This window comes from Neolamprologus multifasciatus, chromosome 20 (genome assembly GCF_963576455.1).
Source record: "Neolamprologus multifasciatus chromosome 20, fNeoMul1.2, whole genome shotgun sequence".
NCBI lineage: Eukaryota > Metazoa > Chordata > Actinopteri > Cichliformes > Cichlidae > Neolamprologus > Neolamprologus multifasciatus.
In genome coordinates this window covers 35,645,113-35,672,967 of record NC_140458.1, presented here as the reverse complement: position 1 = coordinate 35,672,967, position 27,855 = coordinate 35,645,113, and the positions used below count along the sequence as shown (strand labels likewise).

The 27,855-nt window shown below is 41.9% G+C and overlaps 2 protein-coding genes across 2 annotated transcripts; both read right to left on the bottom strand.

Moving 5' to 3' along the window:
* Positions 1-224: 224 nt before the first annotated feature.
* On the bottom strand, positions 225-13,243 carry atp6ap1lb (ATPase H+ transporting accessory protein 1 like b). Its single transcript, XM_085145706.1, has 7 exons — positions 13,003-13,243; positions 5,119-5,156; positions 4,555-4,637; positions 3,051-3,289; positions 2,898-2,948; positions 2,525-2,768; positions 225-2,226 (listed from the first exon to the last, which is right to left on the bottom strand). The coding sequence occupies exons 1-7, from the start codon at positions 13,134-13,136 to the stop codon at positions 1,990-1,992; spliced, it is 1,026 nt and encodes a 341-aa protein (XP_085001832.1). The 5' UTR covers positions 13,137-13,243; the 3' UTR covers positions 225-1,989.
* Positions 13,244-16,885: 3,642 nt separating this feature from the next.
* Positions 16,886-27,803, bottom strand: b4galt3 (UDP-Gal:betaGlcNAc beta 1,4- galactosyltransferase, polypeptide 3). The gene is made up of 8 exons (XM_085145704.1): positions 27,238-27,803; positions 26,583-26,670; positions 25,976-26,498; positions 25,603-25,838; positions 21,312-21,502; positions 21,090-21,212; positions 20,245-20,349; positions 16,886-19,817 (listed from the first exon to the last, which is right to left on the bottom strand). Exons 3-8 carry the CDS (start codon positions 26,256-26,258, stop codon positions 19,490-19,492), a joined length of 1,266 nt encoding a protein of 421 aa, XP_085001830.1. The 5' UTR covers positions 26,259-26,498; positions 26,583-26,670; positions 27,238-27,803; the 3' UTR covers positions 16,886-19,489.
* Positions 27,804-27,855: the final 52 nt, after the last annotated feature.

Genomic DNA, 27,855 nt, shown 5'->3' with positions numbered 1-27,855 from the left:
TAGATCAGAGAGAGGTGAGAGGAGAGAGCAGATGGCACACAGGAGGGGGGGCCTGGCGCCCGACCTGGACACTGAGCTGGAAATCTGAAATTTGAATAACAGTTAACAAGATGAACGAAGTGTTTGAAACAATATTATGCAGGTTACCAAAAAGAGGATATTTTGAATATGTGCATTGATGTGTTTAAGTGCAGCAAACTGCTTCTAATATAAACACAACAGACTTTTTTTCCTCTGAATATCTTTTATTGTTCAGTCTACATCAGCCTGTGCTCAGACAAACTGCCTCCAACCTTTTCATAGTTTGTAGGATACATTTATGACCAAAAACACATTTCACACTGCTACAGATTGACAGAACTGCCATATTGAATGTTAAGATATCTATTTACTGTCATGCTGAGTGTTTTTATCAGAAGTAATGACTTACTGCTGCTGTTACTGCTGCTAGTGTGGCATCTGGCATTATAATGGCATCTATGAGTCCTGATGGATGGACGGCATTCCACAGCATTGTCCTTCTATGGTAGGAATTTGCACTGTAATTTACAGTTCAATGAAACTGGACCGTACATCCTCCAGCCCAGCGCAAAACAAATAGACAAACAGTGTAACAGGTTAATCCTTTGTCGTAAAAATCATATGCATTGATACTTTCACCAATCCTCGAGCACAATGTCTGACGCTTATGCTTGTTACTTGTGCAGTATTTGAAGATAGTAAACAGCTATGATCGTATAGAGATCTTAAAGTATCTACAGCTTTGTATTTGGTTATGAGGATTAGCATAGTCATCCTGTACCTAATAGTATTCATGATTACAATGTATATAAAAACCTCCGCAGAGTGACACTTTTGTACATGTTGTGTGTCTCTTTTGTGTTTTGTACATAGCTGTATGTTAGCTTTTATTTTCACATTATTCTGTCTCTCACCATAATTTATGGCAACTTCGTTGTAGCTTCACTTTGGCAGTCAAATCCAGTGGTGCAGATGGAGGGCGTGGCCTCCCCTGGTCAAACAACGAGTCGTTTCATCACCCGCGTTCCTGCCAAGCCCTACGACGGGCCGTCTTGTGCAGCATAGTTCCTTGTAGAGTCTTTGAGTTTGTGGTTAGCGCTTTCGCACTGACCAATGTTGTGCTAGTTGGTAGAAACCCCCTTATCTTGCTGGTCTGTTTAAAGGCCATTTCACAGTTAAGTCCCAAGCAGCAGTCTTGTTCAGGGGCAGGGTGAGAGATGCCAGAGGCTCTGAAGGGCCAGTAGTGTCGGCACATTCACTCCAGTCATGCTAGACCAGTGGTTCCTGAAATTTCCCTTTGCTTACCAGTCCACAGCTTTTCAAGCTCCTTCCACTTCATGCCATATCTGATTCTTTTAAGCTGCACCTTAAGCCAGCCTCTCTGTAATCCTCATTATTAGGAAACACTGCACTAGCCAAAGCGGACTTTTCAGCATGTAGCTAATACGGCTATCTCTGCTCTAAAACTGGCTCTTTGAAGTGTTCCTACAACAATGTCAGACAAAGTTCTGTCGTAAAAGCTCGTCGGCCGTGTAGTACATACATTTATACATCTGATGTTAGCTGTATTAGCTACAGCTGGTCGGCTGATAAGGTGTTTAATAGCCGACTGGGGTAAAGAGCTGTATACACTGTTGCCCTTCAGGGCCCCGGGACAGACCTTGACCTTTGACATCAGGGTCATGAGCCATCTCTGGGAGAGGCTTGAACATCCACAGGCTTCGTTCAAAATATGGACGCCAAGATGCAGGTCAGTGAGGAAAGAAGAAAAAGTATCCCACCACGGTCTACATTTACTTAAAGCAGTTAAGACTTAGAAGGTTTTCATATGAACAGGCAAAGTTGTCATTTTGTTAAACAAATATTCAGTGGAGGATACTTTTTCGATCTTGTAGTCCCTTGTGCTCCCCGCAGCCTTGCTCCTCAGCTTTCTCTCCCCCCTGCCATCTTCTGGCTCTTCGCTTTCCTTCACAGACTGTTTTTGTCTGGCAACTCTGCCTCTGGACTGCGGGGGAAGTAGACCGTGGCTTTGTGCTCCTCGTAGCGGTCGATGTGCTTGAGGTGAACCACCATATGCAGGGCGTAGGCTAAGACGAGGAGCAGAATCAACGATGTCACCAAGCCCATGAGGATGGCCGGTGTCAGGAAAGTCGCGCAGTCACTGGCCGACGCAAACTTGTCTGACTGAACATTGAAGGCCTGGATCTGGAAGAGCAAAGAGAAGCCAGAGAGATGAGATTAGGCTGAACTAAAGAGGACAACTTACTGGGCAGATGGACAGGTTGAGACAGCCTCAGCAGATGGCTGAGCAGACAGAAACAGGCTGACGGTCTGCCAAACAGGCAGGAAAAGGACAGACTGACTGACCTGTGGCCAAACAGGTGTAGCACGAAGGCAAAAAGCTGGCAAACACACACACATGCACACATATATAATAGCAAATGTGCAGACATTATTAGAAGAGTTACACAACAAAGGCTGTGCCCTTTGTGCGACAGTATACCTGGAAGTCAGTGAACGTGATGTGCCAGTTAGCAGACGTGTCCGTGTGGGAGCTGGGCACGAGCAGGGTGTCGTATTTGTGCAGGCTGCTGACGTGCTGGCAATGGTAGGAGGAAGTGGCGGGAGCGTAGACCTCGCTGGCATTGAATGTAGCCTCTTGGGTCCAGTTGTAGTGGATGTGGACGCTGTCTAGTGTGAACCAGTTTTGACCAGCTGCCTCGTAAAAAGTGTTGGACATCTGTAGCCTGGTGGAGGCACAGTTCAGCTTGTTAGACGTGCAGTCTGCACACGACCACTTAAACTGCACGTTCTAATACAACAATGATGTTGAATGTGATAAACAAAACGTAGGAAGTTAGTCGGCGTGTTTTTACCTTATTACAAGACCTCGCAAATCCTCCACGTCACCAAACTTTAAAGAAAGCCTTTAAAGAAGAAACGTAAACATTTAACACAGAAACAGAGGAAATATAATGCATCATGCACAATGTTAAAGCAGCTGCGCAGTAAGGGGTCCTCTGACTTACGTAGCTTTCTCTTTGGTGCAGATGGAGCCTTTAGTGTCCACAGGTGAGTTTGGGTTGAAGACCCTTTCAGTTAGATCGATAAAGGTGTGGTTCCTGTAGCGGATCGCGAGTCGCTTTGCCTTAAACAGAATGCAAGTCTTCCCGTTGTAAGACACGCTCAGCGGGCCGTAAGGCCCCATCAGAGACTGGAGCAGCTTCCTCTTACTGTGAGAGATCCCAGGATGGTGCCAGTTAAAAGGCTGCCAACATATGAAGAAAGTCATTAAGCACAGGAGCGATTTCAAAAATGACAGTAAATCTGCAGAAAAAGCACAAGTAGCTGCACTTTTACATCTTTCTACGCTTTTCTATATGTGCTTTTCCCTGTTTCAAAGGCTGGAAGTGGCTGTGACAGTGCGTTCAATAAAGAAGTTCATCTAGAAATCAAAAGAATTTCTATTTGTTGAAGCCAATCAAATTAACCTCTTAAGCCCCAACACCCCCTGATACAGGGGCAAGGAGATCAGTTAGGCTCGGGGCTTAAGGGGCTCATAAAATATTCTGTAACCTGTGATTACTTTATTTAATTATATAATGTGAGCCAAACAATTCGACAGTGTAAACGGTATAAAGTTTTGCTTTTCCCTCCATAACAGCAGACCCTGGTGGATCCAGCTGCTCTACAGGGAAACAGCTTCAGAGACCATAAATCCAAGTTATCCTTTCTCTGTGCAGCCGTTTCTGTCACCGTTGCTCTTCCACAGCATATGTCAGCGTGACACGTGCACACAATCGCCTCCTGATTTATTTCCACACCGAGCGAGCTTGACTTAGTGCACAAGCTGCCGTGCCTCCTTTTTATGCATGCGGTGATATTTGATTTCAAAAGGGCAATTGAAAAATCACCTTTCTGTCAAGCTTGTCATCATGATTATAATTTCGCTCGTGTGTAAAGTTCAGCGGTCCAAACGCCACTCGAATGCTAAATGAGGAAGGAGCTGTGCGTGGAAAACAGGATCTTTCTGAATTTGCAGATATTTGTGTGGCAGCTGCTGGTTGTGAAAATAGTAACTGGCTCTTTAATCTCTGTGCTCAAAGGCTACATGTCACTGCAGGCTGTTTGACACTAATTTACAATATATATATAAAGACGCAGTCACACTGTGATATTACTCTTAAATAACTGGGTATGTGTGGCTTTTTCCAAAACATTTCAAAACTACAGTCGTTACTATAATAATATAAAAATCTTTATAAAAGTTAACCTGTATTAACTGATTCGCTGATGCAACAGCGTGTACAGCATGTTTATTGCAGAGTTTTCAGCAGTCCTGTGTGTGGGTGGCAGAGATGTTTTACCTCTGGTGAATATGAGACTACAATATTCCCACATTCAAGGTCATGCAGTACGGCTGAGTGAGCATGCTCTGTTCTGTTTGCGAGCATCCTAGTGTGTGTTTCGGTGTGTGTGTGCGAGCGAACGGCTGATGGTGGAGAGAGCCAGGCAAGAGCAGAGAGACTGTACCTGCAGTATTCTCCTGAGTGGGTTTTCATCTTCGGGCGTCAAATAAACCTCTTCGCTTTCTAAGCCGTACTCACCATCTTGACCTGAAAACACGCACACACGTTACCGCATCGTTGAATATGTTGGTACACAAAAAAGGCTGATTGCAATACTGCAACGATGGCACGATATTAAACGCACACGGTGACACAAAGAGGCTTCGTGTGCACCTCATTGCTCAGCCTCGTATCTATTTCCAGCTGTTTTGCGTCATCACACTGACTCATCGGCAGTTTGTTTCACAGTTACGGTGCTGAGTGTTTACAAATATTATCTGGATCCAGAAACACGTTTATGTAACTGAAAAGAATGTTTTCATCAATTTTCCACCTTTGTGTCAGAGAGCATAGAAACAGCAGCACGACTGTGTGCACGGATCATATGCATCCACACTTTATAACGCTGAATGTCTCCAGTGTGAGGAAGCAAATGCATTTGTCACGTCTACCCAGCACATCAGTGTCAGAATGACCACGGCAGGTTTGATTGAATCAGGCCTCGCGTCACAGCAGATCTGTTACTTACTTGATGTGACTCTTGTTGCTTGTTTGGGGTTCTCTTTGCTGTGGGAAACACAGAAGTTTTCTTTCGTTAATAATGCCTCGATCTGTAACAGCTGTAAAAATCCATTTTCTACAAACACAACAACAATAAAAAAAAGGGTCTGTTTACATAAAATTGAGTCTTATGCAAAAAAAAGTGCATTTTAATGTTCTGCATGCAACTAAATGTTCCATGAAACACAACAAAACGAGCTGTTTTATATATCTAACTGATGTGTTTATGTTTTAGCATTTAGACCAAAATACCACCAAATGCCAGGTTCATGCCACAGCTGCTCTAGAACAGCGGTCCCCAACCCCCGGACCTCGGACTGGTACCGGTCCGTGAGTCGTTTGGTACCGGGCCGCGAGAGTTGAGGCTCAGGTGTGAAATGTCTGGTTTTCAGGGTTTTTATCGGTTTTCAGCGTTATTTTATTGTTTTTATCGTTTACTCGGTTTTCCTGGGTCTTTTCACGTGTGTTATGAATAAATCTTCTTTTTTTCAGTACCGGTACTAGTTTTATTTTGTTGTATTTATCCGCGACACCTTAAAGGCCGGTCCGTGAAAATATTGTCGGGCATAAACCGGTCCCTGGTGCAAAAAAGGTTGGAGACCGCTGCCATAAAGTAACATTAATGGTAACTAACAAAATCACATTTTAAGTCTCTGTAACAGTTGATTCACCAGTATGTAAAAGCTTATTAGCTAAAGTCATGTTTTTAATGCTAAAATCAAATTATTATTGTTATCAAAGAATTTTTAAATTTACTGTTATACAAATAAAAGCTGAAAAAATAGTGAAATACACTTTATACAGTTATTTACTTGCATGAACAGACAATGTTGTTTTTTAGTTGTTGCATTTGATGCTGAGTAATTCCAAACTTCTCTGAAAGGTTTAGTGTGCCGGGTGTAAAAACACGAGTTCAGTTTGTTTTTGAATAATGAATAACAAAATCTTTCTGGTCAGACTTCTAAAATAGTCTTTAGGTAGTTAAATTCAAATTTTATTTGTCACATACAGTCATACACAGTACGATATGCAGTGAAATGCTTAGACAACTGCTCGTGACATAAAGAAAAAAGAAAAGGCTATGAATAAGATAGGAAATAAATATGAAAATTAAAAAGGGTCAATTTAACTAGGAAGGAATAAAATAAAATAAAATATAAAAATTAAAATTAAAATTAAAAATGAAATAACTGTACAACACAAATTAGAATGAAGGGTAAATTTAACTGGGAAAGAATAAGATAAAATATATAAATTAAAGTTGAAAATAAAATAACTGTACAACAAAATACACAATACACAGTACAGAAATATATTTATGCTTCTTTAATCTGTTTATACGTGTATATGTGCCATATTTAAAAGACTTCTTTCCATATGGGCGTGCACAGAGCACAACGACACATTTACTCATTGTATCGTTGTTGGTCTGGTGTGTGGCTTTTTCTATAAATGTGTCTTTGATTTGGGACTGACCCACACTGTGTGCTGGGAGCAGATTTTTCCACACCTTTGTCCTTGCCCTGCTGCTCTTGGTCTATTTAAACTCCACACAGCCTGGACTTCTTCAAGCTCATCCTGATCCTTTTAACTGTCTAATCAAAGACGTGATACAACAATTGGCTTACGACGTGGCGCTAGCTACTTCTGTTTATTACAGTGGTCCAGTCTGATCGTGACATGCCCTCATCCATTATTTGGACTGGCTTCCTAAGCTCTGCACTAGAGAGTTATAATGGGCTTATTAAAGTTAAATCCCAAGATCTGTTGGAGTATTACAATTAACATCTATCCCCTATTACTTTAGCCAGTTTCTCAGCATTTCAAGTCATTTTATGAACTGCAGTACAACAAAAACAATGCATGGAGGGAACTTCTGTCATTGATATCATCTTTGTTATTTAGTTGAATATCAACGCTGCAAATTTCTTCTTAAAAGACAGAATGAGGATGAATATTTATACTACGTTTAAACGCACAAAAGCCAACTGAAACATCTGCCGTGAAGGACTGCTCACAATTATGTTTCAGACAAAAGTGCAACAACCTCCATTAAATCCTGTGATAATAAGGGGGCATGAGAGTTTATTTTCTTACAGTTTATTTATTATTATTATTTACTTATTTTAGAGTTAAAAAATACTGATTTATTTCACACAATTTTAATTAGGAGCCCAAGGTGAAGGTGGGATCCTGTGCAGGTAAGCAGACAGCTGACGAATGAATCAGACGGTTACAGTCTGGGAGGAAGCTGCCAGACATATCAGTGCCAGGAGACTGGAGCAGTTATTTGCCCATATGGTGCCGTTTCCACCTGGGCAATATGGTGTAGTGAAGTGTCAGATGGATTAGGATTAGTGGTAAGTACAGGCCAGGTCCACTGGGGCCCAAGTTATGAGAGACGAGGCCCAGAACAAGATGAAGAGATTAAGGACTGATGTCAGAGGCTGCAGCGTTCACAACAGGAGACTGCATCAGACCTGACCTCTGAAATCGTGACTTCTGTACAGACGTCCAAGCGATTTCAACTTTGGCCATGACGATCCAAAACATGGCAGGAAAATGTGTGTGAAATAAATATCTCCTTTCATTTTTATATAAAAATATATCAAATCATTATTAGAGATATATGACCTTCTCACTGTTACTTATACAACAGGTTATGTTTTTTTCCATGAAATTTGCAGATTGTTTCGGTGAAGTTTAATAAACTCCTTGCTATCTAAAATATAACAGGACACCGGAGTAAATTCTCGAGCATCTCACACTTCAGCTGTGTAAAAACTATAACTTTAATCTCAGCCAAACCGATTTACTCAGGAACAAATAAAATACAAAAAAAAAAGCCAAACAATAACATTTTTAAGTTATCTAAGTGACTTATATATCATGTTTAACCTGAGTAGTGAAAGACTGCGGTGGGTTTGAAAACAATTAGCCGGGAGTCCGGTGTTCTCACGGCTCTAGTTAGCCTAGCCCCCGGCTAGCTATCGAGCTAGTGGGTAACAGATGTCTCCGAAAACGTCGGAGCGCTTTTGAAAATATGTGGCGTCTTGATAAACTGAGCAGATATTTGAGGTTTACACAGCTACATTCTCGCCTGAAAATATGTTAAACGTTTATTTTGTGACCCAGAAAGAATAATAAGAGTAATATTAAAACTAACTAGCTGCCGCCATTGTTGGAAACTGAGCTGGGCTGCGCTATGAATTCTGGGACACAGCTTCTTCTTCTTCGGGGTTTAACGGCAGCTGGCATCCTTGTACATGCAGTGCTGCCATCTTCTGTTTCAGTCCGTTATTACACTCTTAAATCCTGCTACTTATTCCTGCGTCTTTTGGGATCTTACAAAGCTTCAAACGACGTGTCGACTATTAAATCAGTCGTCGACGATTTTAATAGTCAACGTAATCGTGACTAGTCGACTAATCGTGGCAGCCCTAAATTTCGGGTATATGGATAAAAAAAATATTAAAAAACAAAACATGAAATTCTGTAATAAGCTTGTGGAATGAAACACGTGGATAGAGACTCTGGCTTTCTGTGCACAGCAACAACACTGTTGACATTTCAGCTTTCTTGCTACATCGCTGCAGGTATCAGGTGAGCATTTGCAGGAATAATAATAATAATCATCAGTTCAGCGGCATCGGCATGATGATTTCTGCTGAATTGTAATGAGTACACGCTCTGGTGTCAGCCTCATTTATGGCACACCTGTGCCAACTTTTACATCAAGTCTTCCTGCACTATGTGTCTGTATTCTTATGTATACATTCCAAAGGACTTGCTCCCACGTACTGGCTCGCTAAGCTACTGTATGAAAAACAATAACAGGGTTTATGTATATGGTAAATCCAAATATTTATATTTGCCTGGTGAATGCTGGGTAAGCATGACTGTATGAAACAGCTGCCAAAAGCACTACATTTGGCAGCAGGCAGCTGCAACTGAAACCTCACTACGTGGTAGACACTTGGCTGCTGCTCACTGACTGCCTGCACTAATATTGGGGACGTATATGATATTATAGCTACAAAAAAGCAAATAATATCTGATATATATTTTCTCTCTGATATTCATACGAGTTAATGAAAACATTTCAGTTACAGTCACCGGTTTTAACACTCAGATGAACTAAATCAACCACAAGCAAACAAGGACGTCTTCCTGCACATCTTCCCGGGCCTCAGCTGGCTGATAGCTGCCAGAGGAGGCTGCGCAAGTGTGCAAGTGCTAACTAAAGCCCAGCCGATTGTTCCTGTGCCAGTTCAGCAGATATCAGCAGACCTGGACTTCTGCAGCCCCATCATTGGCTCAGCCCGTCACACGGTGCCTGAGTGCTGAACAAACCCTTTATATAATCAAAGCCAAGCCGGAGCCACTCCTTGGGTCACCGCAGTCCCCTCACATATGACAAAATAAATAAACCCCCCTGCAAATGTTCAAACGTGCTCCCGTGCATTATTCGTGTCCACTTTAACAGCATGATGATAGCCTCAATACATAATGATGACAATCTTAAAATTACAGATATTTTCAGCACTTTTAGCATTTTCAGCCTCTGGTTCTATCGAGCCTACACGTGGGATCAATCGGTACATGTTTACTGGACATTCTTGCTCGAGCGTGCAGATAGCTGATTATCTCGGCTCGTCTGGGCTTCTGCTGTGAGCTGCTGAGCAGAGAAAAGGCGTGGTGCCTGATCCCCAAACTTGTAAACAAGTCCCGTTAGCTTCTGCTAACACAGAGCGCTGCACTGCTCTGTAAACCACCATCAGTTCATCCAACCCTTTACATTCGACAGCCTTTGTACAATGAGTTTTACTTTAAATACTGCGGTTAATTCATCTCACCATTTTTAAACTGAATGTTTTTATTCAAAATGTAACAAAATGATGAGAGGTAACATTTCTTTAACATATATTTATCCACTCATTTCAGATCTCTCAGCCTACAATCGCTGTCATTGTGTAGCTCAGCTGTGCATCCAGTGATGTGTTCTAGCTGCTCATGTTTCCTTGTATTATACCTACATGAAACTTCAAACCCAGATTTGGCAGCATTTCATGTACAGGAAGAACTTCTATTGCTGGCTAACATTAATGTCAGAGCCATAATATTTTTTTAGGCATGCAAAACATCCTCTACTTTCAATTGTTTAAAATTACTTAATCAGACAATAAATTATTATCCCTGGCAAGGCAGGAAAACATGTCTCAATCCCAGACTGTGCAGGTGTCGGCCTATTAATAGATTTATTAGTGCAGATTAAGATTTAGGAGTTGGTTGGCGTCTGGCTGCTATTTCTGTGTAGCTCTGGTTGTGCTAGAGTTGTGCAAATCTTCCTGCTCCTTTGAGATCAAAGGGTTAAGGGTCAGGGCAGCAGTGCTGAAACGCTATGAATGCATTCAGACAGGGACCAGAACACATGATTGTTCACTTTTGACTTGATTTTTTTCATTTTGTAAACACAGCACACATTTTTATGATTTTAAATAGTTAGCGAAATATTCTAAAATTAGCTGCTGGTCTTTTTAACCCTTTAATCTTTCTCCAAATAGGATCACTCAACAGTCATTTCCTGGAAATCTAGCACTTTGACCTCTAATCTCTGTGTTAAAGTCAAGACGCCAAAACACATTTCAGCACCTGCTGACTGCAGAACGTGATGGATACACTTTTTACAGCCATATGACTGATAAACAGACTGAAGCGAGCATGTGTGGGAGAGTGGGTGCAACTTGTAGCTTTGATGAGTTGTATACTTGCTATGTGTTCTTTGCAAAAAACACAGTTTTATATAAAACTATTTATATTGACAGGTTTTTGTAACTTGAGAATAAATTTACCTTAATATGGAAAAGCATGCAAGACATCGTGTGCTATTCTAGACACCACTGGGAATTATAAACAGTCGGAGGCTATTTTTCACTGTACAGTGGGAGTGATGAAATGCAAGTGTGATGTCACAGACTCAAGATACTGTTACCAAGTAACTTGTGTAACTGTTTGAGAAATGTATTGGGACGTTACTAATTTAAAACTGGATCCCACGGATAACTGAACCTACTTAAGTTTGATTAAAACATTAAACATTAAACATTAAAACATTAAACATTAAACATTACAACATGCTCTTCTGATGTTATATTCACAACGTCAGAGGAGCATGTTGTGAAGGTCTCAGGTCTCCAAGACTTCTCAGTCTTGCAGCATAAAAAGGTCCAAACAGAAACATTAAAACTCTTCATAAGAACTTTAAACTGCAGTCACAGAACCTCGTGCGTTTTCTCTCTCAGTGTGTGATTTCCAAAATTACAACTTCATTTGAATCCTACTAGAAATTTATAGTATATATGTAAATATATATATTTAAATTGCCAAAAGTTTACTGGAAAATTTTGAATATTATTTAAAATGTATTTAATTATAACATGCTTAAAAGTTTAGATATTTAGCTATAGATAGATTAAATATGTCTATGGGCTTTATAATGCTGCGACGCTCTAGGCTATTAAACTTTGCCACTTCCATATTGCACCAGACATCACTTCACTCACAATGTCTAGTTTCCTGCCTTTTTTCTTGTCATTACTTTCCTGTGAAACCTTCCATCTCACTGTACCTTCCTTCTACGTCTCCAGTGTTATGCTCCACTACGAGGCTGCTTTTATATAACAGCATTTCGGAGTGTGTCAGCGCTGAGACCGAGGCTGTGTCTGGGGACCAGAGCTGTTACGTTGCAGAGTTACATACAAAGTTTGATCCAGGCAATAGGCTCACAAACCCCTGGAGATGTTTGCGCAGCCTTCCTCTGTCAGAGGCTATCTGTCGGGTTTTACGACTCCAAATTGAGCTGGAATGAAAGAAATCCCGCGAGAATTCTTATATTAGGCTCTAAATCCAAGTTATTTGTGCCCCGGACTTGCAAACATGTACAGATAAGATTGTTCGTGCAATAAATGAAAGCATCGCAGTAATAATCTCCCACCCTCCACAGTGTATTACCACACTCAAAGTGCAATAACAAGGGAAATCATTTGAACTCTGATTAAAGAGTACTCTGCTTGGCTCTGAAGCGTTTGTGCTATAGAGGATTGTTGAACCATCGTGCGTGGCATAGATTCAAGAGCCTTACATGGATTTGGCACCGTATTACAGGTCTTTGCTGTGATGTCTCTGTAAGCAGGAACTGGCTGCTTGCTCGCTGCTGTCCCGTCACACTGTTGTGGACGCCTGTACATTCGAGCCCTGAATATTTTATCCAGATTTGACCTGCAGGACTGCATGTGCATTATGCAGACATAGCTGGCTAAATTCTCCTCTCCACTCTTCCTCTCTCTCTCCCCCTCCTCTCCCAATGACTGCATCAGTAAACAGACCCCAACAGACCATCCCTGATGCATCCTCTCCACCCTGTCCCATCCTTGTTTACCTTTCCTTCCTGCTTCCTTGTCTTCTCTTCTCTCTCCTCTCCTTCCTTCCTCTACCTCTCCTGCAGGCCCACTGCCCCAACCTTATTTAGCTTCCTCTTGCCAGACCAGCACTACTGTACAGAGACAACAGCCCCATCCGTGATCGATGAGCAGCGTCTGATGCAGTCCCCAACACTGAGGCAAACAAAGCCTCGCACCTCAGCTCTTTCTGGCGCACCAACACTGCCCGAACCCATCATTTGAGGCAAAGCCAAGGTGAAATGTTTAAAAGCGTCGCAAAGGAGAAAGAGAGGGGCGACAAAAACGACCCTACGAGAACACATCAGCATCTCAGCATCCCTGCATGCATCTCCGTGTACCCCTCCCCCTCCCCTACACCCCTCCTCTGTTCACAGCCGTAGAGATGGATTTACCTCCTGTCCAGTATCTCAGGCACTTCGTCATAGGTAAGTCCTGGCAGCCCTTCTTCGTCGTGGAACGAGAGGCCAGGCCGGCTGAGAGCGGACAGCAAGGCGAGGGAGCAGAGGAGGAATGCGTGTGCAGCCATTGAGACAATAAGAGGAGACTGCCGCTGGTTGCGCTCCGCTTCATAATCTGCTCTCCAAGCAGCGCCCGAGACCCAGCTCCTCTGACTGGCAGGCACCGCGGCCAATCAGCTGCGAGCAGAGTCGATCGGTGTGCGTCACAGTCCCCCCACTCCTCGCTGCACCTTCTCTCCTCTCACCCTACTCCCTTCTCTGTCATCCTCCCTCTGCTGCCTCTCACTTTGCTCACCCTCCCGCATCCATTCCTGCGCTCTCCCCCTTCTCCCCCCTCTTTCATGCTCACATGGCTGCAGGCGAGCCACAGTGGCTCAGTGCTTTTTCAAAAACATTTCATCATACCTATGCTACCAACAAACAAATAAATAAATACGGCACAGTGGGCACAGACGTACTCACACGCCACACACGTTGACACGCGCGCCTGCGCACACGCGCAGACTAAACGGCCACACTCGTGTCTCTGTGGAAAATCACCTGAGAATGACAAGGTCAGGTTGTGTAGGAGGACAGCAGGATGTGGACATGTCTTTAGGTGGCCGAAGGGAGGGGGGGGACACAGAGACAGAGCTGCATGACCTAGATCGCCAGTGCGCTGCCACAGCAGCAGAATTAATTCATTTGATGTGTTGTTGTGAGCGCTGAAGAAGGCCCGAGGCTGAGCAAATTGTCCACTGAGGCTGCAAATATGGATGACAGAAGCAGCTGAGCAGCCGTGGGTAAGAGAGCGAGGGTCCAGCACTGAAGACCCCCACGGCTGATTCCGTTTCCTCCTCATTATCTAGCCCGCATGCGTGAGACGCTGCAGGATCTCGATACGTCTTCTCAAAGGCCTATCTTTCATTTCCATATCCCACGATGGGATGATCTTCGTTAAGAGTGGTTATATAACTGAATGTGGTGACCTAGTATCGTGGTAGATTTTCACATCGATGCGTGGTAATGATTCATAAGAACGACTGCCAAGCGAAATTGTGGATACCCGCAGTTTTCTTTCATAAAGCAAACATCACTGGTTCACTCCTGGATCTCTAGAATAATAGTGTTCAGTAGCTCACCGTCTTTGCAGATAAAGTCTGCGCACAGATAGATAGATAGATAGATAGATAGATAGATATGTGGCTGTGCACGGTTTTGTGAGTGACGTGTGTTTGTGCTAAGGCTAAAATATTGCTGAATGTGTGAGAGGTCAGCTATGAGCCCGTACAGTAACAGGAGTTGACCGAAGGCTGCCTCAGCCTCCGACAGTGCGTCAGCCTGCCTCGGTCACTTCAGCAGGCCACTGTGTCAGTCTACTGGAGGGAAAGTGCAAACTAGCCTGTCACTGCTGCCATCAGAGCATGACAGCATCACAAAAGACAATCAGGTGTGATGACTTCAGAAGACAGTATTACCCAGTGATGTCTCGTGACATTAGCTTCAATGCCATTGCGCTCTCGAGGATGGTCAATACAGATAGTTTAGCTTGGAAAATGGAGAAATCGCAGCAGCAACTCATCGAAACATTTACAAAAATAAATGAAAATGCAGTTTATAAGGCAGGTTTCTACCATTTAATGAGCTTGGAAGTCAATATTTGTTATGACCATCTTTATTCAGCACAGCCTGATCTCTCCTACGCTTTTTTGTAATTTCCTGAAGCAGTCTTCAGTGATGGATCTCCAGGCTTCTTGAAGGACATTCAGAGCTTTTCTTTGGGTGTTGGCTGCCTTTTATTTTCTTCTCTGTCAAGATGATCCCACACTGCTTCATAATGTTGAGATCCAGATTGTGGGGAGCCCAGTCCACGATTGTTAGTGTTCCACTGTGTGTTTTTCTGCACCGGCAGCATTTGGGATCGTTGTCATGGTGAAAATAAAGCCACTATCAATCCAAATGGTATTGCATTGTGGATTAAAATCTGATGGTACATTTCTGTGTTCACAGTTCCATCAATTCTGAGAGATCCCAACACATTTGACTAAAATGCAGACGAGCCTCCACTGTGTTCTTCAAATGGCTGTAGACACTCACTGTTGTCTGTCCTGACCTCCTATGAACATACTGACCAGGATATAAAACCCAAACTTTCAGAGCTGGATTCATCAATGTCTCATTGATTCTGAGTCCAGTTCTTGTGTCTCTGGCACACCTCAGCCTTTTTCTTCAATGTCGCCCATTCTTACTAGTTGCTCAGCTGCTCTTTCACTGTTATGAGCCTTCAATGAACAACAGATGGATCAGCTGAATAAATCTCTCAGTCCTGTGTCGGGACTTTTTTTACCACTTCTTTTGTTCTCCACTTGTCTAGTTTCCTTAAACTGTTTAAGGACATACTGCACACCAGGCTAAGATATGCCAAGATTCCAGCTGATAGCTCTTTAGAAATTACCTCGATGAAGCAACAACATTATTATGTACACATCCAACTATGTTATCTTTGGCATTTTTCATAGACTCAAATAAAGAAATGCAAACTTTTAGTTTTGGACAAACTGTTAGTACCAAGTGCCTTAAAGTGCAGTTTAAAATAGGTTAAATTATAGGAACTGAGTCCATTGAAGCAAAATATACACAAATGTAAAGCTAAAGACTGGTTCACAGCACAAAAGCACACAACATACAAAAGAATGATTTAACCACAAAAATATTTAGTAATACAGTCGACACAATCCAAAACATTTTCTTTAGCAAATGGAAAGCTGAGCTCTTGGGGGGTTCGGGTTTTGCTACGTTGCAGCATTACTTACATTACTGAGTCTGTTCAGTCAGACTTTAATTTGAATTTATTTATTTAAAAGGGACAGTGCAGTTAAAAATAGTTCAAGTGCAAGACACGAGACTGATGTACCGCACACAGGTTTATAGCTACTGCTAATTTTCAACAATTGTCCCTTGTTGGGCTCACAATCTAAATAAATACATATTACAATAAAACATACATTTTCATAAAACCAAATGACATCATAAATACAATTACAATTGATAGACAATAATTTAAAATAAAATTAAAATCCTCAGATAAAATGACTACAACTTTGGTTTCCCTTTAACCAAACTTTAACCTTCAATGTAAAGGATCTAATGTCTGTGATCAGTTTGATATCGGTTGGAAGTGAGCAGGAATGTTGCTAATAAATTCTGATTGGTTAAAAACACAAAAGCCTGTTATGGTTACTGCATTTGATTACTATCAGCAGAACTTGTACAGTAAGGAATCGTTGACAACATCAGGCTGTTGATTCAGCCCCACAGTCCTCTTTGCTGCTACTGCAGCGGGATTGGCTGTGATGTTTTTGTCCAGCCCTTCTCATGATTTTGTGCTTTCGCCCGTTCTTGGTGAGTCACACAGCTTTTTAGATTATGAAACAGATCGAACATACAGAGCTGGGGGTTACTGTCTATTTATAGGATCTCATATCCAACTTTTTAATCCTGCTTTGATGCTTACATGGAACACTGAGGCCTGCAATACACTGGGTGATGTAACAGGTTAGTGGGTTTTTAAACCTCTCCACAGCATGAGTGGATGGTGATATATGACTTATAATCTATCAGCCATGCATGAGCATCTGATGTCTGCAGTCTGTGAGCTGCAGCGCCATCAATCAGATGGTAAAGGCGATATTCATTAAGAGGCTTTGAGTGTTCGACGAGGGTAAGTGCTCCACCATAAGCACTGCAGTGTGTTTATAGTGTGGCATGCACGCTGCATCAGTGTGTGTGTATACTTGTTATCAAATGTGTGTAGCCATCATAATCATAGACAACATCGTTATTTGATTTAGTTTTTTATTGGAATACATATTTGCTCGCTATCACAACACTGTCCATCATATGCTTGTTTTTTGCTGACTGTGTTCTACACTGACACACGGCGTGCACACATACACACACACACACTTTCATCTTCAAGATAACATCGGTATATAAGGCAACCTCCATTGCAGACGGGCATCAGCGTCCCTCGCGGTGACATCACTGCTCTCGCCGTTTGTCACGAGAGCGCAAACGTCTCGTCTGTCCGGCCGAGTGAGTCTCATCATTTAAACTTCAACAACTTCGTGAATAACAAATAAACAGAAACTGTTGCTATGAAATCTAAATGCTGTTTACTGACTTTGCTTTCCAACAATATAGATTTCCAACACGTATGCGAAAATGTTTATAAAAACTAGCCTATTTATTAAATATAGAACAGTCTCCAGGTAAGCACATAGTTCGCTGATTAATCCAGCTGAGATTATGCCACATAATGTCCTTAAAAGCTTCCAGTGTGTCACTGTTACATACAGGATTTTCTCCCAGATAATATGATATATGGAGGATAATATTATGATATATAACCATGTTTATAAAGCTAAGAAATTAGATCCTATTTATTCTAAGTGTTCTCTCAATGCAGCCTTTATATAACATTCTTTGCTTAAAACATTATTTCAAAATAAACAAAGATTCTTTGATTATGATGCACAAAGCTGTTACTTTACCCTCTGAAACCAGCAGGATCAGTCACGTGATACTACGAAATGCAAAGATTTGATTGGTTTAAAACTGTGAATGGCGACCGCGAATGATTAACATTCATGTCACAACTCTGCAGTTTCATTCAGTCAGTCCTTGCTTCCCTCTCGGCTGGCGCTATGCCCGACTTTGCCACTTGAGGGTGCTCACATAAAATCCAGCAGCATACCTTTAACAGTTCAGTGGCTCATTTCAGAGGCACGATGTAAATGTGAGAAACGTGATGTGATGTAAAGGAATGATCATCTGATCTGCAGCGGAGAGTGTTTCACACATCTGCACCACAAGATCCCTTCAGAGGTCTGCACATGACTATCAGTGACTCACTACTTACACAATGAATTAAATACATTCAAATTCGCTTCAGTAATACATTATGTAGAGTTACAGTATGTCATTTTAAGCTATTTGTAATTGTACAGTTTTCCTCGTCAATTAGCAGCAAGAAATCCAGTCGCCCATGAATGAATCAGACTCGTCCTTCATCAGTAAACTCCCCTCATGAACTCTGCCCTCACATAAGGTCAACAGAGACGAGCACTGGAAATAAAACATTAAAAATTAACAGAGAAAAAAATATTTGATGCTTTCAGATTATACGTGATCAACAAAAAATGACCTACATGCATGTCCTGATTTGGCAGCCCTGCGACCGTGATTACATAAAGCACATTGTCCTACCGGCTCGTCTACCCATCAAGACACAGAAGCTTCATTTCAGGGAATCAATACAGCAAAGAAACATCCATTTATATTGCCCACGAATACGTCAGGGCTTCTAATCAAACGCTGACCTAAATCTATCCACAGTGCTGCAGTGTAACCACGACCACTTCAGATATTAAACACCATCTGAAAGTCACACGCTGTAAGTGTCGTCTGCGAGTTTGTTATTTTTAACCATACTTGACTAATCTAAAGAAAAATAATCACAGATAACATCAGAAGCACAGGTCTGTCCATGTGTTGAGAGTATAGTCAAACTAGACGACGAACACCATGACGAGTCTGTTTATCTGACATGATAGGACTTCCTCATTTTGTTATGTGGTTGAATACAGAGCGATCTTCCGTGTAAGTTGATTGTCTATGAACTAAATGTCAGAGAGAGAGCGAGGCACCAGACGTAAGGTAGGACATGTAAAACCAAACGGTAAACAAATAAAGAAGTCTCTCTATAGAAATATAAACTCTAGAATCGTCCCATATCTACCGAGTTGGTCTGCGTTTGATCAGTGCACACAAATATAAAATGGCAGTTCTGAACAAATTTCCTCTGATCCCGGGTCAGCGTCGTCATCCCTGCCTTCTACGTCTCCCCGTGTGGCAGAAGAGGTCAAACTAAGCTTGTGTGGGCATCTAAAAGCAGCTATAGCAGTCTATAAAATGCGCATAAAAGAGAGAAGGCACAGAAACACAAACCCACTGCAGAGTGGCGTGGACAGACAGCAGCAGACTGGACGAAGCCACAGGTCTGCCTGCAACAGACGAGTCTGTGTGCAGAGGTTTTTATATCTGCTGTCTCCTTCTCACCGTTTGTTTTGAACCTCTGCGTATGACTGAATCGCCCATCGTCCGTCTCCTGGTTCTGCCACGAGCACGCCCACAGACGTGTCAGCCACCACAGCCAGCAGATGATGAGCCGAGACGAGGTGACTCAGAAGTGTTCTTCACCCTGTTGACAACACCGTCTTCTTCATTTGATCCGTGGTGTAATTACCCCCAATGACCCCGAACCTACACTGAGCACAAAAAGCTGCTGCACTTAAAAGTCCCACGACAGAACAGATCTACGCTGCTTTTGTCTTTCAGATCAAACTGAAAAGGGAAGCTACAGGTTCACATGCACCTAGTCTCATTTCATCTTCTTCTTCTGCGGTGTTATTTGATTGGCTGTCTTTGACTGACCAGCTTCTGTCTTGGCCACAGTCACATTTGCTGGCACTTCTTGCCTCTTTCCCAGTTTGAATGGGTCTCCTGTCTTGCTGGTGCTACGTCGGTGAGCAGGGGTTGTTGCTTTCACAGGAATGGGGACCCTGCCCAGGGCCAGATGGGGGTCTTCTCCAATGTTGACGGTCAGGTTGGTGTACAGCGGCTCAAGCTCTTTGGAAAGCAGCTCGTAGGTCAAAGAGTTAAGGCCGTCAGAGTGCCAGTTGAGCCTGGTCCTCTTCAAAAGGTCAAACCTAGAATGACGAAAGCCATATTAAAGATTGTGTGAAGGTTCACCCAGCATAAAACGTTTCATCTGGCTCTCTGCAAGGAAGCAAAGATGTATATGTTGCAAAAATGACAAAGACTCTCCATAAAAGTTGATAAAAGGCTGATGACATGGAGAATGAGACCTAATTACGTTTTAGATACAATCAGTCTGAAGATACGAGCACTGAGTAAGCAGAGGACAAACTCTGTACAAATCACTGTGTCAACAGACAAAAAGCAACAACTATGATGGTAAAAACTCAACATGAGAACAGTTGGAGACAAGAAAAGTTCGTGACGTGATCAGGTCGTTTGAATATCTTCCCCTTTACTGAGGCAGATATTCCATTAGATCAGATGAAGAAAGTCTTTACAAATATTGTACATGCCTGTGAGTGTGCCAGCACGTACCTGCGTGGGTTTTGCTCATTGCCTCTGTCTCCTTTATGCTTGATCATCTTGTAATGGCCAATGGCCACTGGAGGGCGCACAATCTTCATGCCAGACAGACGCACTCTGGATCAGCAGCACACAACAGTAAGCCAAAAACAGACTCATGTGCTGCATAAAACTGCAAAGCTAATCTCACAAAAACAAACTTTACATGAACATCTAGCCCCCTGCATTTAAAGAAGGAAAAATCAGGAGGGTGAAAACGTACTGCCATGCTTTATGGGTGGAAGAATATACTGCGCTTCCCTTTTTCTTTTCCATCTGTTGCTTTTGTACAACTCCAGTTATCTAAATCAACCAAAACAGGGTGTAACTGATGCTGCGAATGTTCTCTGCATGATATAATTTAACATCGTGCACAAAAGGCAGTGTTTCCAAAGGGTGTGAAACATTCTTGGATGTGTTGTCCTAATTAAATTTTATTGTTGCATTCAGTTCTCACAGATTGGCAAATGTTGGAAAAGCCACAGAGTGGAAAGAGGGGACCACAGTAAAGAAATGAGAAGAGTTTGAAAACTCTGAAGCACACAGCCTAGTCCAAGTCTGCAAGCTAGTGCATGTGAACATACCCATCGTGCCCACTGCAAGACATACAGAGAGCAAAGCCACAGCAATGGGAGGAGACATGAAGATGAAAGATGATGTTAGGACATCAAATATAAGTCAAAGCAAAAGAAAACATTCGGTGCTGAAGCTGTAAACATGAGAAAATGAGTGAAAAAGTACAAGAAGAGGCAAACTGATGTTATGCATGTAGTTCTGATCCCAGCATGCAGCGTGTCTGCCTCATTTATCCTCTTTACCTGGCAGCAATGTCGTCATCCTCCCCGCCCCAACCCCAGTACTGGTTAGGGAAGCCGTTCATCTTCATGTACTGGTCCGGGGTCACCGCAGATACCCCACCAAAATACTGTGAGTATGGCAACCTGGGAGGGTCACAACATGCACAATCTTGAAAATAATGTCTCAGGGCAATGCAAATGTATGAAAGACCAGCCCCTCCCTCGTTTATTCTGTGCTTCTACCTGTATCGGAACTTGTCCATGGCCACCGACAGGTGTGTGGGGAACTGTTTGTGGCAGGTGTAGGTGTTGTGGTCGTTTTCAGGCAGCAGGTCGACATCATGCAGGAAGATGCAGCTCCAGTCTTCATCTCTGAGTGCCTCCCGCACCCCAACGTTTAACAGCTTGGCTCGATTAAAAGTGCTGTTTCCCCACTGAAACATCAAATGAGGCAGATTCATGTATTTACACATTAATATGTGAAGACTTAAATAAATGCAGCAGTTTGAACAACGGGGATGTTTGAGGTACATCGCAGCAGAGCACAGGGAAATCTGTTGACACTGATTAATAGCACCTCATTTTAAAGATTTGCTTATTACCTGAAGGAAAAAGGAATCTCCAACTACACCACTATGGTTCAATTCAGCTGTAGCATGGGAATGTAATGTTTAATACACAGAAAGTATCACATCCCATCTACCATGGAAATATCTGAGGTTTGCTTAGATCGAGAGCTGTGACCTAAAAACAATTCACCTCTATTGCACCGGTCCAGGCAGATAAATCTAACAAACACATATCTCACAACCATTTTAAATGAAACCACACTATAATAATAATGACTATAATTTGCAATAAAACTAGTTAGAAGTCCTACAAGAGCTGTAAAAACAGCAACATTCAAATGTTGGACACTTTTTAATTAGGTACACCTCCTTTCTTTAATTCTTCAATGCTCAGATTCAACAAGGCGCTAAAAACAACATTTTGGTCTATACTGAAAGGACAGCATCACACAGTTGCTGTAGATTTATTGGAATAGCTTCCATCCCAGCACAAAACAAAGGTGCTCGACTGAACTGAGACCTGGTGACTGTGGAGGCCATTTGAGCAAACTGAACTCAATTTCATGTTCAAGAATCTAGATTGAGATTATTATAGCTTTGTCACATGCTGTGTTATCCTATTCGAATCAGCCATGAGGAAATGGGTAACTGCAATTGCAAAAAGGATGGATATGGATAGGTATGGTCAGCAATAATGACCATGACCAATGGGGCAGGGGCACAGCCAAGGGGGGCTACAAGCCTTTTCACCCAAAGAACTGCTGATTTCTGCTGTTCTCTGTAAACCCCAGAGATGGTTGTGTGTGACAGTCCCGGTGGATCATTGTCTCTCAAGCCCAGCAATGATGCCACGTTTTAAGTCACTGAAATCACCTTTGTTCCCCATCGTGATGCTTAGCTGGGTTGGTTGTCACGACAATGTCTAAATGTCTAAATGCATCGAGCTGCTGCACAGTGATTGGTTCATTAGATGTTTACATTTACAAGCAGTTGAACAAGTGCCCCTAATAAAGTGGTATATGTTAGATACAGTCAATGCAGGACTATTAAACCTTAGCCCAATACTCCAATATCACAAGACCGATACTTTGTAGCAGCACATACACTACTATTACACTACTATTACTGTTACACTACTATTACTGTTACACTACCATTACTATTACACTACTATTACTGTTACACTACTATTACTGTTACACTACTATTACTGTTACACTACTATTACTATTACACTACTATTACTGTTACACTACCATTACTATTACACTACTATTACTGTTACACTACTATTACTGTTACACTACCATTACTGTTACACTACTATTACTGTTACACTACTATTACTGTTACACTACTATTACTGTTACACTACTATTACTGTTACACTACCATTACTGTTACACTACCATTACTGTTACACTACTATTACTGTTACACTACTATTACTGTTACACTACCATTACTGTTACACTACCATTACTGTTACACTACTATTACTGTTACACTACCATTACTATTACACTACTATTACTGTTACACTACTATTACTGTTACACTACCATTACTGTTACACTACTATTACTGTTACACTACTATTACTGTTACACTACCATTACTATTACACTACTATTACTGTTACACTACCATTACTATTACACTACTATTACTGTTACACTACCATTACTGTTACACTACTATTACTGTTACACTACTATTACTGTTACACTACCATTACTGTTACACTACCATTACTGTTACACTACTATTACTGTTACACTACCATTACTGTTACACTACCATTACTGTTACACTACCATTACTGTTACACTACCATTACTGTTACACTACTATTACTATTACACTACCATTACTGTTACACTACTATTACTGTTACACTACTATTACTGTTACACTACCATTACTGTTACACTACCATTACCGTTACACTACTATTACTGTTACACTACCATTACTGTTACACTACTATTACTGTTACACTACTATTACTGTTACACTACTATTACTGTTACACTACCATTACTATTACACTACTATTACTGTTACACTACTATTACTGTTACACTACCATTACTGTTACACTACTATTACTATTACACTACCATTACTGTTACACTACTATTACTATTACACTACCATTACTGTTACACTACCATTACTGTTACACTACTATTACTGTTACACTACTATTACTGTTACACTACCATTACTGTTACACTACTATTACTGTTACACTACCATTACTGTTACACTACTATTACTATTACACTACTATTACTGTTACACTACTATTACTATTACACTACTATTACTGTTACACTACTATTACTGTTACACTACCATTACTGTTACACTACTATTACTGTTACACTACTATTACTGTTACACTACCATTACTGTTACACTACTATTACTGTTACACTACTATTACTGTTACACTACTATTACTGTTACACTACTATTACTGTTACACTACCATTACTGTTACACTACTATTACTATTACACTACTATTACTGTTACACTACTATTACTATTACACTACTATTACTGTTACACTACCATTACTGTTACACTACTATTACTGTTACACTACCATTACTGTTACACTACCATTACTGTTACACTACCATTACTGTTACACTACTATTACTGTTACACTACTATTACTGTTACACTACCATTACTGTTACACTACCATTACTGTTACACTACTATTACTGTTACACTACCATTACTGTTACACTACCATTACTGTTACACTACCATTACTGTTACACTACTATTACTATTACACTACTATTACTATTACACTACTATTACTGTTACACTACTATTACTGTTACACTACCATTACTGTTACACTACTATTACTGTTACACTACCATTACTGTTACACTACTATTACTGTTACACTACTATTACTGTTACACTACCATTACTGTTACACTACCATTACTATTACACTACTATTACTGTTACACTACTATTACTGTTACACTACCATTACTGTTACACTACTATTACTATTACACTACCATTACTGTTACACTACCATTACTATTACACTACCATTACTGTTACACTACCATTACTGTTACACTACTATTACTGTTACACTACTATTACTGTTACACTACTATTACTGTTACACTACCATTACTGTTACACTACCATTACTGTTACACTACTATTACTATTACACTACTATTACTGTTACACTACTATTACTATTACACTACTATTACTGTTACACTACTATTACTGTTACACTACCATTACTGTTACACTACTATTACTGTTACACTACTATTACTGTTACACTACCATTACTGTTACACTACTATTACTGTTACACTACTATTACTGTTACACTACCATTACTGTTACACTACCATTACTGTTACACTACTATTACTGTTACACTACCATTACTGTTACACTACTATTACTATTACACTACTATTACTGTTACACTACCATTACTATTACACTACTATTACTGTTACACTACTATTACTGTTACACTACCATTACTGTTACACTACTATTACTGTTACACTACTATTACTGTTACACTACCATTACTGTTACACTACTATTACTGTTACACTACCATTACTGTTACACTACCATTACTGTTACACTACCATTACTGTTACACTACCATTACTGTTACACTACTATTACTATTACACTACTATTACTGTTACACTACTATTACTGTTACACTACCATTACTGTTACACTACTATTACTGTTACACTACCATTACTGTTACACCTTAACATCATCAGGCACCTCTGACCCACTGGAACAACAATGCCGCTGCATAATGCTTTTGCTCATGTAAGGCAAACATGCAGCCGCTGACAATCACGCTGAACAAGACACTGGAGGAATCACTATAAAACAGCTTGCACACTCACTTATACATAACCTGACCTGCTGCACTATGTAGATGCTGTAGTGTATCTGCTGTCTCTGCAAGAAGGGGTGGAGGTGGTAGAGGAGGGCACGGAGGTGGCTCTGGCGGTTTCGGTACGGCACCACTATTGCTGTGTGGTGGCGTGGTTCACAGTCTGGAGGCCGGTAGCGTCCACCTGGCAACACTAGTGGGTTTCTTTGTCTGATCTCCTCCAGAGACAGAGGAGATGAAAGATGGACGGACACGGGTCCAACTGGCCAAAGGAAAGGAGACAGAATGTTTCTGGCTTCGTTTCTATCAGCTCAAGAATACAAAAGTATAGCAACAGTCATTGTGCGTTTCACTGTGTGCTACACTCACAAACATTTATTTGTCACCCTTCTCTCTCACCCAGCAATGGAGAAGGGATCTGGCAGTCTCTTAGTGGTGGGCCGGTGGCAGGGGGTCCAGTGCCAGAGTTGCGAGGCGGGGGAGGCGGTACTCCCAGATGACTGAGGTTGGTGTATACATCATGTGGTCGAGAGTAATCAAACTCGGGCTCTGTGGTGTGCACCAGGACAGACACCAGGCCTCTGAAGCCCCCAAGGGAGAAATAGAGCACAAAGGCAAACTGGAAGCCTATCAGCAAGGCTAACGTGCATGGAGAGTCCAGAGAGCGCCCACAGTACGCCATTATTCAGGGAAACAGAGTGGAGAGATGGGAGGAGATGAGGGGAAAGTATTGCAGTTGAGTGAGGTGGGGGTTGTGGAAGAGGTGGAGAATGAGCAAGGAAAGGCAGAAGGAGAGGGAGGGGAAGAAAGGAGCACTAAATGTGGACTCAGGTGCACTGGAGGTGGGCGTCCATTTTTAGGAATGGGTGATAGTAGTGGTGAAGCTCAGTCAGCACTGCCATCACCTTCTGACACAAAACAGCTGAAAGAAGAAGAGAAGAACAGCTGTTACCTCATGATTGTTTTTGTATCATTATTACATTACAACAGTCTAGATGTCAGGCACCTGTTTTTGTCTGATTAAAACCTATCAGGGACCAGCAAAGCCTCGCTCCACTTCTCTCCTTCTCCTCCTCCTGTCATCATCAGGCTCTCTGCGAGATAAAGAAAAGAACGCATAACAATGCAGCAGCAGTCCTGCAGCTAAAATAGGCCAGGGAATGACAAGCAGCTACAAACAAATGTCATGTTTGCTTCTTTATTTAGAATGGCTTCGTCTCAGCTGACATTTTCATGATGCACGGATGGAAGCGAGTCTGGTAAAACAAATTAACCCAACATCGCAGCCCCTTTAGGCCAAACAGATGCGACAGCTTTCCAAGTGGCTTCATCACTTAATATGATGCTAAGTTTCCCGAGGGAGACACAGTTCATTCACTTAAAAACAAGAAGAAGGAAGTGGATGAACGCAAAGGCGCCGACCAGGGACAACCTCCCATGCAGGTGATTAGCCTATGAGCATCCATCTTTAGGCCCATGCAGTGAGCATGTATTGCAGTATTTACATAACTAAAGGGAAAATATGTCAGTGACATTTATTCAGCAGCATTGCTGTGTGCGCGACTTCTCCCGTTACCCGCAAAGGCTCTCGTTTACGTCAAAGATTTCTATTCCCAGGTTCGCGCAAGCTTCCGCGCACCCCGATGCACGAGCCGACTCACCAGCACATCCCTGCGACATGTCAAATCCAGCTCCTGGCTTCCTCTGAGAATCGACGGGCCGCTACGGTCGCTGCAGCGGCGCGATGGACTATGAGATGCTGTTTTTCTCCTGCTGATGCCGCTCGATCGTCTTTGCCCTCTTCCTCTCTCGTCCAACGCGAAATGTGTCCGTAGCTGCTCCGAAACCGCTGCAGACGTTTTCACACGCAAGATCATCGCCGCATACCCCTCTAGTGTCAACACAAAACACACAGACAAGTGCGCTCTGCCTCATCGGAACACGGAGGAGAGGCGCGCCACGGTGACGCGCACAGCGGCACATTTGAAAATTAAAGGAGAGTGTGATTGTGCCAGCAGTGAAGATCTGACCCTGCGCAGTAAATGCTAATAATGATGACGAGAGGTTGACTGTGCCATCATAAGGAAAATTTAAATGTATCCGTCACGGTGACTTTATTTTACAGGTTTTCCACCCAGTACTGATTGATTAGGGCGAATTTCCTGCGTCACCGCCCTCTTTTCTCTGTGTGGGTGAGATCATCAGCTCTGAAAGAGCACTGTTATCTGTTGTGCATGAAACAGTCCTCACCTAGACTACAGACTCACCTTTGTCTGTAG

Excerpts from the sequence above, each read along its gene's own strand:
- atp6ap1lb (XM_085145706.1), bottom strand. The coding sequence starts at position 13,136 with ATGGCTGCACACGCATTCCTCCTCTGCTCCCTCGCCTTGCTGTCCGCT. Across the intron at positions 3,290-4,554 it reads CACTCAGGAGAATACTGCAG|CCTTTTAACTGGCACCATCC; the intron begins GTACAGTCTCTC and ends ATATGTTGGCAG. Across the intron at positions 2,227-2,524 it reads TCACGTTCACTGACTTCCAG|ATCCAGGCCTTCAATGTTCA; the intron begins GTATACTGTCGC and ends TTGCTCTTCCAG.
- b4galt3 (XM_085145704.1), bottom strand. The coding sequence starts at position 26,258 with ATGGCGTACTGTGGGCGCTCTCTGGACTCTCCATGCACGTTAGCCTTG. Across the intron at positions 25,839-25,975 it reads GATCCCTTCTCCATTGCTGG|TTGGACCCGTGTCCGTCCAT; the intron begins GTGAGAGAGAAG and ends TCCTTTGGCCAG. Across the intron at positions 21,503-25,602 it reads GCATCTACATAGTGCAGCAG|TGGGGAAACAGCACTTTTAA; the intron begins GTCAGGTTATGT and ends TTGATGTTTCAG.